Source organism: Diaporthe batatas, assembly GCF_019321695.1.
Source record: "Diaporthe batatas strain CRI 302-4 chromosome Unknown Contig00002, whole genome shotgun sequence".
NCBI lineage: Eukaryota > Fungi > Ascomycota > Sordariomycetes > Diaporthales > Diaporthaceae > Diaporthe > Diaporthe batatas.
Window position 1 is genome coordinate 3235123 of NW_025408549.1, and position 11264 is coordinate 3246386.

At 55.4% G+C, this 11264-nt stretch overlaps 4 protein-coding genes across 4 annotated transcripts; 1 reads left to right on the forward strand and 3 right to left on the reverse strand.

Moving 5' to 3' along the window:
• Positions 1–423: 423 nt before the first annotated feature.
• On the reverse strand, positions 424–6782 carry KVR01_001599 (uncharacterized protein; the record flags this gene model as incomplete). The annotated part of the gene is made up of 3 exons (XM_044784536.1): positions 424–1387; positions 6458–6611; positions 6686–6782. 3 exons carry the CDS (start codon positions 6780–6782, stop codon positions 424–426), a joined length of 1215 nt encoding a protein of 404 aa, XP_044649554.1.
• An 846-nt stretch (positions 6783–7628) lies between these two features.
• KVR01_001664 (metalloendopeptidase) lies at positions 7629–8837 on the forward strand (the record flags this gene model as incomplete). Its single annotated transcript, XM_044781787.1, has 1 exon — positions 7629–8837. The coding sequence occupies one exon, from the start codon at positions 7629–7631 to the stop codon at positions 8835–8837; it is 1209 nt and encodes a 402-aa protein (XP_044649619.1).
• A 169-nt stretch (positions 8838–9006) lies between these two features.
• KVR01_001750 (exosome non-catalytic core subunit RRP4) lies at positions 9007–10101 on the reverse strand (the record flags this gene model as incomplete). Its single annotated transcript, XM_044793049.1, has 1 exon — positions 9007–10101. The coding sequence occupies one exon, from the start codon at positions 10099–10101 to the stop codon at positions 9007–9009; it is 1095 nt and encodes a 364-aa protein (XP_044649705.1).
• Positions 10102–10835: 734 nt separating this feature from the next.
• KVR01_001223 (uncharacterized protein) lies at positions 10836–11199 on the reverse strand (the record flags this gene model as incomplete). The annotated part of the gene is made up of 2 exons (XM_044786658.1): positions 10836–11014; positions 11112–11199. The coding sequence occupies 2 exons, from the start codon at positions 11197–11199 to the stop codon at positions 10836–10838; spliced, it is 267 nt and encodes an 88-aa protein (XP_044649178.1).
• Between the last annotated feature and the right edge of the window lie 65 nt (positions 11200–11264).

The following is an 11264-nucleotide window of genomic DNA, read 5'->3' on the forward strand; positions in this document are numbered from 1 at the left end:
AAATGAGGAGTGCTGTTGCGTCGCCCGTCAATGTTGATCGTCAAGGCTGATCAGCCCAAATCGAGGACGCAAGGCGATCTAGGCAGGAAGCAACAGTTGACCTCTGGCTGGCTTTCAGGAATGCATATTTTGCAGTCCGTGGCATCTCATGTCCGGGCATCCAGGCGGTACTTTACTTAGATTCTGCAAATGTGTTACAGACAAGTCGAAACCCAAATAAGAACAAGACGACCAACGGTAACTGCCTTTGTTCGCACAAAACACGTCAGCAAGATTAATACGCAGAAGGAATGGCTATTTGGGCGTGCCGAAAGTATAAGGAGCTATCAGCGTTCGATCCCTCCAAGGCAAGCCGTACAAAACTTTGAGTTCCAAAACATCGAAATATGCCTAAAACTCCGAGCCTAATGTGCCGCGATTCCTTCACGCCTGAATTTCTCCCACCATGAGACGCAGGTCGCTCAGGGTCGGACGCTCCTCCGGCGTGGGACGCATGCACGCTTCAACTATAGCCTGGAGCGGAGATGGGACAGGCCATTCAACAAACTCTGTGTATGGGTGATTTGCGTAGACCATGCTCTTGATGCAATTCCCAATGTCGAAGATGTCGGATTTGGGGGTCCACCCCGAGTCCTCGAGGCCACCCTGGAAGGCAACCTCGGGGGCCCTCCGCTCTCCCAAGCGGCTTTCGAGATCGCAGACAATCAGGCGCACTCCGTCATCTGAGAAGAGAAGATTGGCGATTCGTAAGTCCCGATGAACGATGCCGAGGGAGTGCAGGCAGTCCAAGGCATCGATCAGCTGTAGCACCCAGCTCTTGTAGACGGCCAGCGAGGAGAAGCGATGGAGAATGTGCGCACAAGACGACAGCTTCTCGAAGACCAGCTCACCATCAGCGGACCTGCCAAGAAGCTGGATGATGTTCGGAGATAGTGGATGGCCTGGTACAGAGCCGCCCTGGCACTTGATGAGATTCTCTATTTCGCTTCGGTACTTGCACTTCTTGACAAAGTGCTTCGCTGGGTCGACAGAGACGAAGGGTAGCTTGGACACAGCATCACTCACGTCCTCGGAGTCGTCATCTATGGGCTCCGGGGGCTCCAAAAAGGAGTTCAGCGGACGTATATCATCCCCATCAATCTCAAAGTGGCCTGACAGGCTAGGCAAGTCGTGATAGAGACGTAAAATGTCACCCGAAAGAGTATCCGGCACATCGAAGATGCGAACACACTGACCACGCTCTGTGCCGTCGTCGTACCAGCGAGTCATACAAGACTTGTCGCCAAGATGGACGTCGACGTCGAGAAGTGATTTGCCACGGGGAGGGCCAAGATTCGTGGCCAAGAGACGTTCCTCATACTCGGCACGAAGACGGAAAACTTCCTTGCTAAAAGAAGTGTCCTTGTCTGCCATAGCTTGGTAGTCGGTGGCGTGAGAAGATACAGAGCGTGCTGGTTATTGAATTGCGTACCTAGTAGATACCTAGGTAGGTAACAGAGGTAATGGGTTGTGGGCAAACCAGTTGGATGGCTACCTCACAGGCAGCAGCGCTCCAGAGTGGGCGGGCCCTGGGTCTCAAGTGCAGGTGGGCAGAAAGCCAGCCGCAGCAGGGTGCAGGGTTGGTCAGGAGGGCGGAGAAGTTCGGTCCCGCATGCCGTGATTATATCGACTATAATCAAAAGCGAAAGTTTGCATATATCATTGTCACCGTTGTGGAGTGAATTCTGACAATTGGAAACTCTGGTGTTTTTGTCGCAGTCCAACTCAGAGGTACCACTTAGATTTACCTAGATCTCGATTTGTGAGCTCTGCCCGGGTGTCAACCGCCACTAATGAAAGATGCAATACTAGTATGTCCTACTATATGCTGGCCACTACACACAGACGAGGGTTGTTACGTTGATTAACTTCGTTTGCTGCGTGACGAGGGGTCACTGGAAGCCACTGCCAGCCAACTCGCAGTATATTCGCCGAGGTCATAATGATGGGCTGCAGAGGCACTAGATAGACGGTGCCTCAGATACTAATCCTGGCATCCCTTGGGGGTGGGGGGCGCGTCACTACTTACACAGGTAGGTCCCCGAGATCAGCATATGAATCCGAGGAGATAGACCTTAAGAATTTAGTTCGGGCGTCAGCGCGATCTGCCAAGGCAACAGCTCTCCAGGGCTCTGCTCCATGCATATAGACAGACCACCGGTATCCTTCCCACGACACTCAACGACACGACTTTTTCATAGACGCTTAATGCTCAAGCTAGGGTCCTAGACCGCGGGGATGAGACAGCTTGAATGTTTGCTACGATGGTGACGTTGACTTGAAATTCGTGGTCAGCGAGCAGAAAAGGGTGGAAGTGACAGATGGACTGGAATAAGTGGTAGGTAGATGTGTGATTGGAATTGCATGTAATGGCGGCTATAATAGGCTCCAGGAGTGGATGATGCCAACCGCTGATTATCCCGTCTTTTCCCATTTCTGCCAATCGTACAATCGCATGTCGTATCCTAGATCCTCAACCTTGTTGCTATGCCATTTCAACAGTTCTTCCGGCAACAACTTGATATCATCTTCTTCCCAATGGTCTTCAGCTGCCACCTGATACACCGTTGCCTCAAATCTTTCACACTCTAGCGACCGTATCCTCTTGACTTCCAAAGAGCTCGTCCGGTCAATACAAATGTGGTACATGGTCCAGGCCATGCTGAAGTCGATGAGCTTTGCCCCCAGGTAATTAGCCGCGTGCAGATCCCTGACCAGAATGCCAAGTCTATGCAACTCCTCGAGATCACGGTACATCTGCGGAACTTGCGATGGGAGAAAGGATATTGAGCATGTGTCGAATTCTTTCACGATGGCCCTCAGCGGCTCATGCCGGTGGGCTTCCCAGCGCCAGAAGAGCCCATCGCAATCAAGAGGCTCCGGATGGGTCTCCCAGTCCACAAAATCACCAGTCATGGTTTCAGTGACGTGGCGCTCCTGGTCCTTGGACAGAAGGACATAGCCATGAGCTTGAATAGCAAGGTCCTCGCGTTTCTCCTGCTTGAGGCGTCCATAGGCTCGAAACTCACAGTTGAAAGGGTCAAGGTAGTCTATATAGTCCTGTGGTGTAGGTAATGGCCGATTCAGGGGATCCTGGTGTGGTAACATGATTCTTGAACCTTCGGTCATGGCCAGATATTTCCAATTCTGATAGGGGAACTAACGGTGTGAAATTATGGTTAGAACTAGCCGGCTGGCTAAAAGACACAATCGCAAGTGGAAAAAGCCTTGGGTGCTCAGTTCACCAGGCAACTCCCAAGTTTGCGGGCTGCCCAGCGTAGTAGTAGTTGTACTTACAATCTTGAGAACATATAAAACACCCCCAATGCGAACTTTCCAGACCTTGGAATCCATGTCGTTATTGTTACCGATAAAGGCTATGAATTCGATATTGGCGCTGGCCGTTCCTCGAAACGGCTCAAGCTTCGGGCCAGGACATCTGGGGAGGGGCAGCCGCTTGGTTGGCGACGTCTCGATTGAAGTTGGCGGCGCCTGCTCCTGAGTTCTCGAATTGCGGCGACTTGCGCCCGTACCTGGAACTGGAGTCTGCTTTGGAGCTGACATACTATTGGAGCTCAGCGGTATTGTTGTTTGGTAAGGTATTCAGAGACGGCAATTTGTCCTAAATGGAGCAACAAAAGGAGGTCTTGGGTGCGGGCCCAACTGGAAAGAACAGCAGACGGGAGTCTGCCTATTCAGGCGAGGAGGCGGGCAGGTAGATGCTCGACAGGTTATGCGACACAGTGCGGCATGGCTGCCAAAATGCTTCTCAGCGCGTCGAGGTGTGGCAGAGGCGGCACAGCATGGCTCCTGGGGCCTCAATTTACACGGTGGCGCGGCACGACTCGGTACGCCTTGATTGGTGGCCGGATGCAAGTTGGTTGGGACCAGACGTGCGAGGCGATGCACAACGGGAGACGGAGCACCGACAGCAAAGTATACTTGGCTTGAAATAAAAAAATTCAAATAAATAAGTAGTATTTCAAAGAATGATACGATATTAAGTATCACATTAATAATAATCCTCATTTAAGTATTGAATTACTTATATGTATATACTATTTAGTTTATATTAGTACATTTTTTATACTTATATTTTTAAAGTAAAAACTACTAAGCTTTTAATATAGTTAAAGATAGATATACTCTTAGTATTACTTTCTCATTGCCTCTAAAGGTAATAACCACGGAGAAGTCTTTGAACGAGGCTCTGGTGTAGGAGCTACGGTGCTAGTAGAAGGACCCTCGAGGTCAGATCAGACTCGAATGCTTACCCACGAGTTGCAAAGTAGCTCTGTTAGGGACTACACAGTGTATCAATCGAAGGAACGACAAGTTATTAGTCCGGCTTTTGAAAAGGTGCCCGGCGCATATCTATGAAAAGGTCACGCCCTCCACTATCCAACTTGATTTCGTCTTGGTCTCTCTCAATTTCCTCCGCGGTCACAGCTTCCAAGTCACTCTCAGCCTCTTCCTGCGTGATATCTATCTCAAAGCCTTCTCAGTTTAACTTCCCATTACGAAGTTCGATACGTGTCCGTGGATGGCGTGCCGTCCTCAAAGTTCAAGCCATGGTGGAGGCTATCAGGAAACACTTGGACGCTGAAAACACCTATGCCCGCGTGTTGTCCATATTTGCCAATAAAAGATCACCGCGTCTTGAGTTTTCTTGCCAAGCACTCACGCTCCTCAGCCAGATCCGCCCTAGCCAGAGACATGACCTCAGGATCATTCCGGATGCGCTCGAACGCCCCCACGACGCGGTCTGCGACGGCGGCCAGGGCCTTGAACTTAGAGAGACTCCCCCATCTCCCCACAGGGCTCTGCGGTGCGTACCAATCCTCAAGCCCCTTCTTGCTGGCCTGGCGGCTTCCGAATTCCTGTATCCGGTAGAGATCGGGCCCCATGGCCATTATAATTCTCAGATCGACATGGGATAGGGTTTCCTCCATCACGGCCTCTGCTATGTCGCCGTTCAAGGTATCGTATGTCTGTGACGCCAGCATTGGCGCCAGTTCGTGGCCGGGACACTGGCAGCGATCCTGGCCGTCGGGCTGGCGGCTCTGCTGCCAGTGGGCGTTGACAAAATCTGGCCTGGACTGCGATAAGATTCTCCTCCAGTGCCTCTCGATGAACAGAGGAAAAGAACGACCGGTGACAAAGTCCCACACTGTGAACTTTCCCTGCAGAGCAAACCACGTGGACTTCCTTGGCAGATATTTGCGTGCCACTTCGCACGCCTGCTGCCACGTCCACTGGTCGGTGGTGAGTTTCCACAGCTGGGCCTGCTCGAGGCTCGTGATCCGGGAGTGTGGCCTGCTGAGGGTTTTGATATGAGATGCCAGCTCGGCGAGGTTGAGAGGGGTTGGCTTCGAGGTGTTCCAGTACTCTACGACGGGTCGGCCTTCTTGGAAATCGTGGACCGAAAGCTGCAGCTCGATAGCAACCCACGGGTAACGACGCAAGTATAGATAACAGATCCAGTGTTTCGTATGTGGGCAGAGGGATGAGTTGATGAGGCTGTCCAGAAGGAAGACCAGCTCCTCGGTTGAGCTGGACTCGATTTTGAAGGGCAATTTGTGGGTCATGATGATCGGATCTGATGGGTGTTCGAATAGTGAGGGGACTTCTTGGTCGTTCTGGCGTCTATATTGTGAAAAATAAACAATCTGGAATCCGCGGTTATAATATGTACCCCAAGTGCTTAAACCCTTCCCTAGGGCAAAGAGAGAAGCCCTGGAGTCAATCTGAATCTGTCCCGTCTCATTTCATAAAATCGAAACTAAGTCTTTCCGGTGGATAAAAGCTACGAGACCATCTTGAAACTCTGTAGAATACCAAGGCAACAACCTGCAAGTAGTGATGTTGTCAAACGCGCAGCTCATAGTTTAGTTGCAACAGGTCACAAATCTCTTTGTTTCCGCAACTACATACCTCCACGACTCACATCCTCTAACTTCACAATGGTACAAACCATCTCACTTGCCTTTCCGGTCTCAGAAAACAGGTTGCATCATCACAATCTGAACGGAGACGGCATTTAGGTTTAGACCCAGCCTGTTTCGGCTCCGCCGGCTCGGGGCCCCAGGTACGCGTGCCTGCGGCTAGAAAACCACAGATGTCGTGAAGACCAAGCGCGGCTTAGGCTGATTGACGACACGCCAGATGCACACTGGAACGCACAACCGTGTTCACAGACGAGGTGTAGATATATTCAAGATCGCTTCTAAATCAACGTAACAACCGCCCACCGAATGAGCCCCGGATCCGCACCTGAATCGCCGTGGCGCCGATGCTCCACGGACCCCGAAGGAACGGCGTCTAGCTGTACTTGTACACTGCCGGTGCGCCAGTACCACCTTCACCCCCGCGGTCTATCAGATAAAACGAGTCTCCTGGCCTGGCACCACCGCCTCACAGCTTGGCCTGCTCCTTGACGGTGCCGACCTTGAGCTTGTCGCCGTACTTCTCGAGGACCCTCTCGTTGTGGTACTTCCAGAACTGCTTGGACGAGTCCTTGCCGGCCATCCTCTTGAGGATCTTGGGGCCGCCCGGGTGCTCATCGAGGAAGTCTGCGGTGTGTCAGAGGGAGGAACCTTCATGGTTGATGTAATGATGCTAAGGATCAAAAGGAATGAATGCTCACTTGTGATGTCGTAGACGCCGTTGTCGACGATGATCCACATGCCGTTGCTCTCGTCCTTGTGCTTGGCGACGTCTGCTACGGAGTACTGGGCCGACATGTTGTGAGGCTGTGATGTGGTGGACTAGGAATGAAATGGAAAGAAGAGAAGTGAATTTAGATGGTGGTGTGAGGTGAATGCGGTAGCACGGTGGTTGAAGGTGGTGGTGACGAGAAAAGATGATTGGAAATGTCGCCGACTTGAATGGGCAAAGTGGTGGACGGCACGAGGCGAGACCCGCGAATCTGGGGTAGAGCGACGATGGACCTCGGCTCATCTGTCACGGCCTGGTTGGGTGTTGCCGTGAGGGACAGGGGTCAGGGCCTCAGGGGACAGACATCACTCGGACTTTAGGCCCAAGAAGACGTCATGCAAGGCCACGCTCTGGGCCAGCCAGGTACCGAGTACGATTCAAAGCCGCCGAAATTGGTGGATTGTTCAGATGCTGCCGCGGCTTAATACGTGCATATAGGTGCGATATTCCTCAACATATGGTCGGTACCAATAGCTAAAAGGGTATCCTCTTTTCGGACCAGCAAGAATGAATAGAAGGGTACTGCTGGTTAGGAATTTCGAATGTGAGATCTGCCTTGGGGTTGCCTCTAGCTAGGCCATTGCTTACCCGGGTACTCCGTAGAGCTACAGAGTAGGCACGGGTTAGGCTGACGAACCCCACCACCCGCCTCCAGCCGTCGCATCCCGCATCGATGCGCCCGCAGAGCAAAAGCAACCATGTCGCATTCTATAGGACAAGTCGCCAGCTTTTGAAGCCACCACCGCCATTTCCCTATCATCCTTCCATGGATGGGACACGGTGACCACATATCTGCAGAAACTCCCCCTGAGGAAATATAGCGACGCCTAGGACAGCCCTGCCCGCGCGCTGGGCTCGTCGAAGCTGCCGTCATGGCATCGCGACAATGCCTCAAGTGGCCTCTGCCCAGCCACCTGCCCTCAAGAGGCTTCACAAACACACGGCCCCGTCGCATAGCACCCTCGATTTTGATCTCGTCGCCCCGAATACCAACCCCTCTGATCCGCCCGATCCCTCCAGCATCGACCCTCCCGCGCCGCTTCTTCTCCCACTCATCGATCCGCCCCCGTGAGATCGACCCGCGAAAACAACCACAAGTCGACTATGACCCAAACCTGGGTGACCCGTGGTACCACCACCGCCTGCGCAACGCAAAGCCCCTCTTCAGGGGCAACGCCAGGACCATAATCCGCTCCCCGCGCACCCACACCGTCGTCGTCGTCTCCATCGCCCTCGCCCTGGCCTTCTACTGGTACAACATCGAGGTGGTCCCCGTGTCGGGGCGCAGGCGGTTCAACTGCTACTCGGAGGCCACGGTGCAGGACATGTCGGACATGCAGTACAAGCGGCTCATCTACGACATGGAGCGGTCCGGCGCCCGCTTCCTGGGCGACTGGGACCCCCGCACCCTCATGGTGCGCCGCGTCATGGCGCGCCTGATCCCCGTGAGCGGCGTCGACGACGGCACCAAGTGGGAGGTGCACGTCATCGACGACCGCACCACGGCCAACGCCTTCGTGCTCCCCGGCGGCAAGGTCTTTGTCTACAGCGGCATCCTGGCCCTCGCGCGCACAGAGAGCCAGCTGGCCGCCGTGCTGGGCCACGAGATCGCCCACAACCTGGCCAAGCACTTTGGCGAGCGCCTGTCGCAGTCCATCGGGGAGTCCTTCTTCCTCGGGTCCGCCCTGATGCTGCTGGCCGCCACCCCGCTCACCTTCATCGCCGGCTGGCTGTTTGGCGGCGACCTGCTGAGCCTGCTGTTCTCGCGGCCCATGGGCCGCATGCAGGAGAGCGAGGCCGATTACATCGGCCTGATGATGATGGCCGAGGCGTGCTATGACCCGCGCGAGGCTGTCACCTTCTGGCAGAGGATGGACCGCATGCACCAGCAGAGCGAGGTCGAGGTCCCCGAGTGGGCGTCCACGCACCCGTCGAACCAGCACCGTATCGAGCGCATCACCGGGTGGCTGCCCAAGGCCATGGAGAAGCGCGAGGCCAGTGACTGCCACGGCACGCAGGGCTTTGCGGAGATGTTTAGACGGGCTATGGCTAGGGGGGACGTAATGAGCGGCGGCATGTAGGTGTGTCTCTGGGAAATGTGAACAATACCCTAATCTGGCGTTCTTTGGTGTTGCGATATCACGGCGTGGTAGGAACTGGGACGGCGACTGGATATAGAATCATTACAGCAATGTAGTCGACATTGAGATCCATTTATTTTGCTTGGGGCACGTGGCCTTCTGACACCCTCTACCGTCGCACGAGTGCCGCGGCCAGCTGCTCGCCTCTCTCGCCGCCCAGGTAGACATCCTCCTCGCCCAGGTCACCCAGCCTCGCCATCTCCACGGCCTCATGGTACCCCTTGACGATCATGTCCTCATCCACCCGCAGGCCATTTTCCACCAGGGCGGTGATGACGCCCCTGACCCGCGTGATCTCCCTCATGACCTCGATCTCAATGTAGTCGTTCTGGCTGCTGTAGACGGCCTGGCTGACGCTCTCCTCCATGTTGGTCACGCCGACACCACCGGCAGAGCCCCCGCCGGCAGCCGCCAGGCTCTGGTCCTCGACGTGCTTGCTGATCCAGACGTAGCCGTTGACGCCGAGCACGACGTCGACCTTGGACTGCAGCGCGCCAACCTCCATGGTCCAGACCTGCCTGCGGCTGCGCACGACCCCGCCGCCGCCGCCCGTGCCCGCGACGGCGAGGAACACGCCGTTGCGCAGCTTCCCGTACCGCAGGGACCGCGTGTGCAGCACGGCGCCGCCGTCGGCGTAGAGCTGCTGCACCTCGGCGACGAGCAGGTCCCCCTCGGCGAAGAAGGACCGGATGGCCAGCTCGTCCGTCTCGGTGCGCCGCCGCTGGATGCCGCCGGGCAGGTTGATGGCCGACAGCGGCAGGCCCGCGAGCTGCGTGGACCCGACGTCGACGCGCCACCGCTTCGACTGGACCTCGACGATGCGGCCCACCACCAGGTCGCCCACCTCGGGGGTGTAGCGGGCGCGCAGGGGCCGCACCGACAGCAGCTTGTTGGTGCGCGTGATGACGCCCGCCAGGGACGACACGATGGCCGTGCTGTCGTCGTCGCCGCCGTTTCCGTGGTCGCCGCCGTCCTGTGGGGTGCTGGTATAGGTGCCGTGGCCGCGCATCCACTGCGGGTTGGTCGTGATCACCTCGCCCGGCGTGACGATGTCGCTGTGGCTGGCTGCCGAGCGCCCTGTCGCCATCCTGATGTCGCCTTCGATGTCGGCGCCGCCATCGTCTGAGTCTGTGTCTGAGCCTGCTGATGATCTGCGCCGTGTGTACTGGGGTACTGGTTTGGGTTGTATGATTGTGATGGCCATGTTGGGCGTTGATGCGGCCGCCCTCGGCGACTGCGCTCAGGTGCGGTTCTCAAGTGTTGAGTCTGCCGTGCCCTCCCTCCGGTTGATTGGTATCGCAGATTCTCCGAAATGTCCTTTGGTGCTTAGAAGTGATTTTTGGGGACTGGTGGGTATTGTTTGTATCGATGATTCTGAGATCGTCGTTTGCTGTATTTGGTCAAGGTTGAAATTTCGAGGTTGCCAATTCAGGACTGAAGGCCTCGGATGAGATTTGACAACGTGAAGGGACAACAATACGTATGTGCTTTTACGAGGTGAAAAACCGACTGGAAAGAGGTCACTCAGATATGGGATTAAAAAGGCCTCTGCTGTGATTTAGAGCTGTAGATCTATTCACCGGTCGTTGCCTCACAGCTCGAGTGAGCTTGAATTCAGTCGCAGATGCGGCTTATCTTATCGCAAGTCCAGCTGGGCGCAGCCGGCGAACGGGCCGTCCTGGACGACAGCTCCCAGAGCTCGTCGCTCGCAGCGGCTGGAGCAGCCTTCCAGGTAGGTAAATAGCTTCCAAGACCCGTCATTAACTTCCTGGTCCTTGAGAAGAGCCTGACTGAACGTTTCTGGATCCCAGCTGGCCCATACGGGCACTGTTCAGGGCGCGTGGATGCACGCTTGTTGCAGTGCCGTGCCACCTCTCGAGGCTTGATTGTAGTTGTTGAGCAGAGATTCTTCTTGTCCTCTCCCATACCCCTCTTAAATCATCCAAACAACCTATACAGCCCCATATACGCCAGCCCCAGCGACAGACCTCCGATTCCCATCTTCCGGCTGCGCATGCTCAACCAGGAGTTGCTCTTGAGGATGGCAGCGCGCTGCTTGTCGAGCTGGTTCATGCCCGATATGTAGCTGTAGCCAGCGAGGCCGAGAAACGTCGCGCCTCCTGTTTCAACGACACAGCGCTGGTCAGCGAAAGTCGGCACGGGAGAGGGTCAAATGGTCCGGGGGGGGGGGGTGCAACTTGCCCACGATGCGGCATGGCGTGCAGTCATAGTCGCGCCTCTCCTGCTTGAGGAGATCATTGAGCTTCTCCGGCTGGTTGGTCGGGATCTTTTCGCCGGCCATGGTGACCACTTCGCATGGGCGAGTTGCTGCTTTCTCGGCCGCCGACGGTAATATTTTTGAATGGC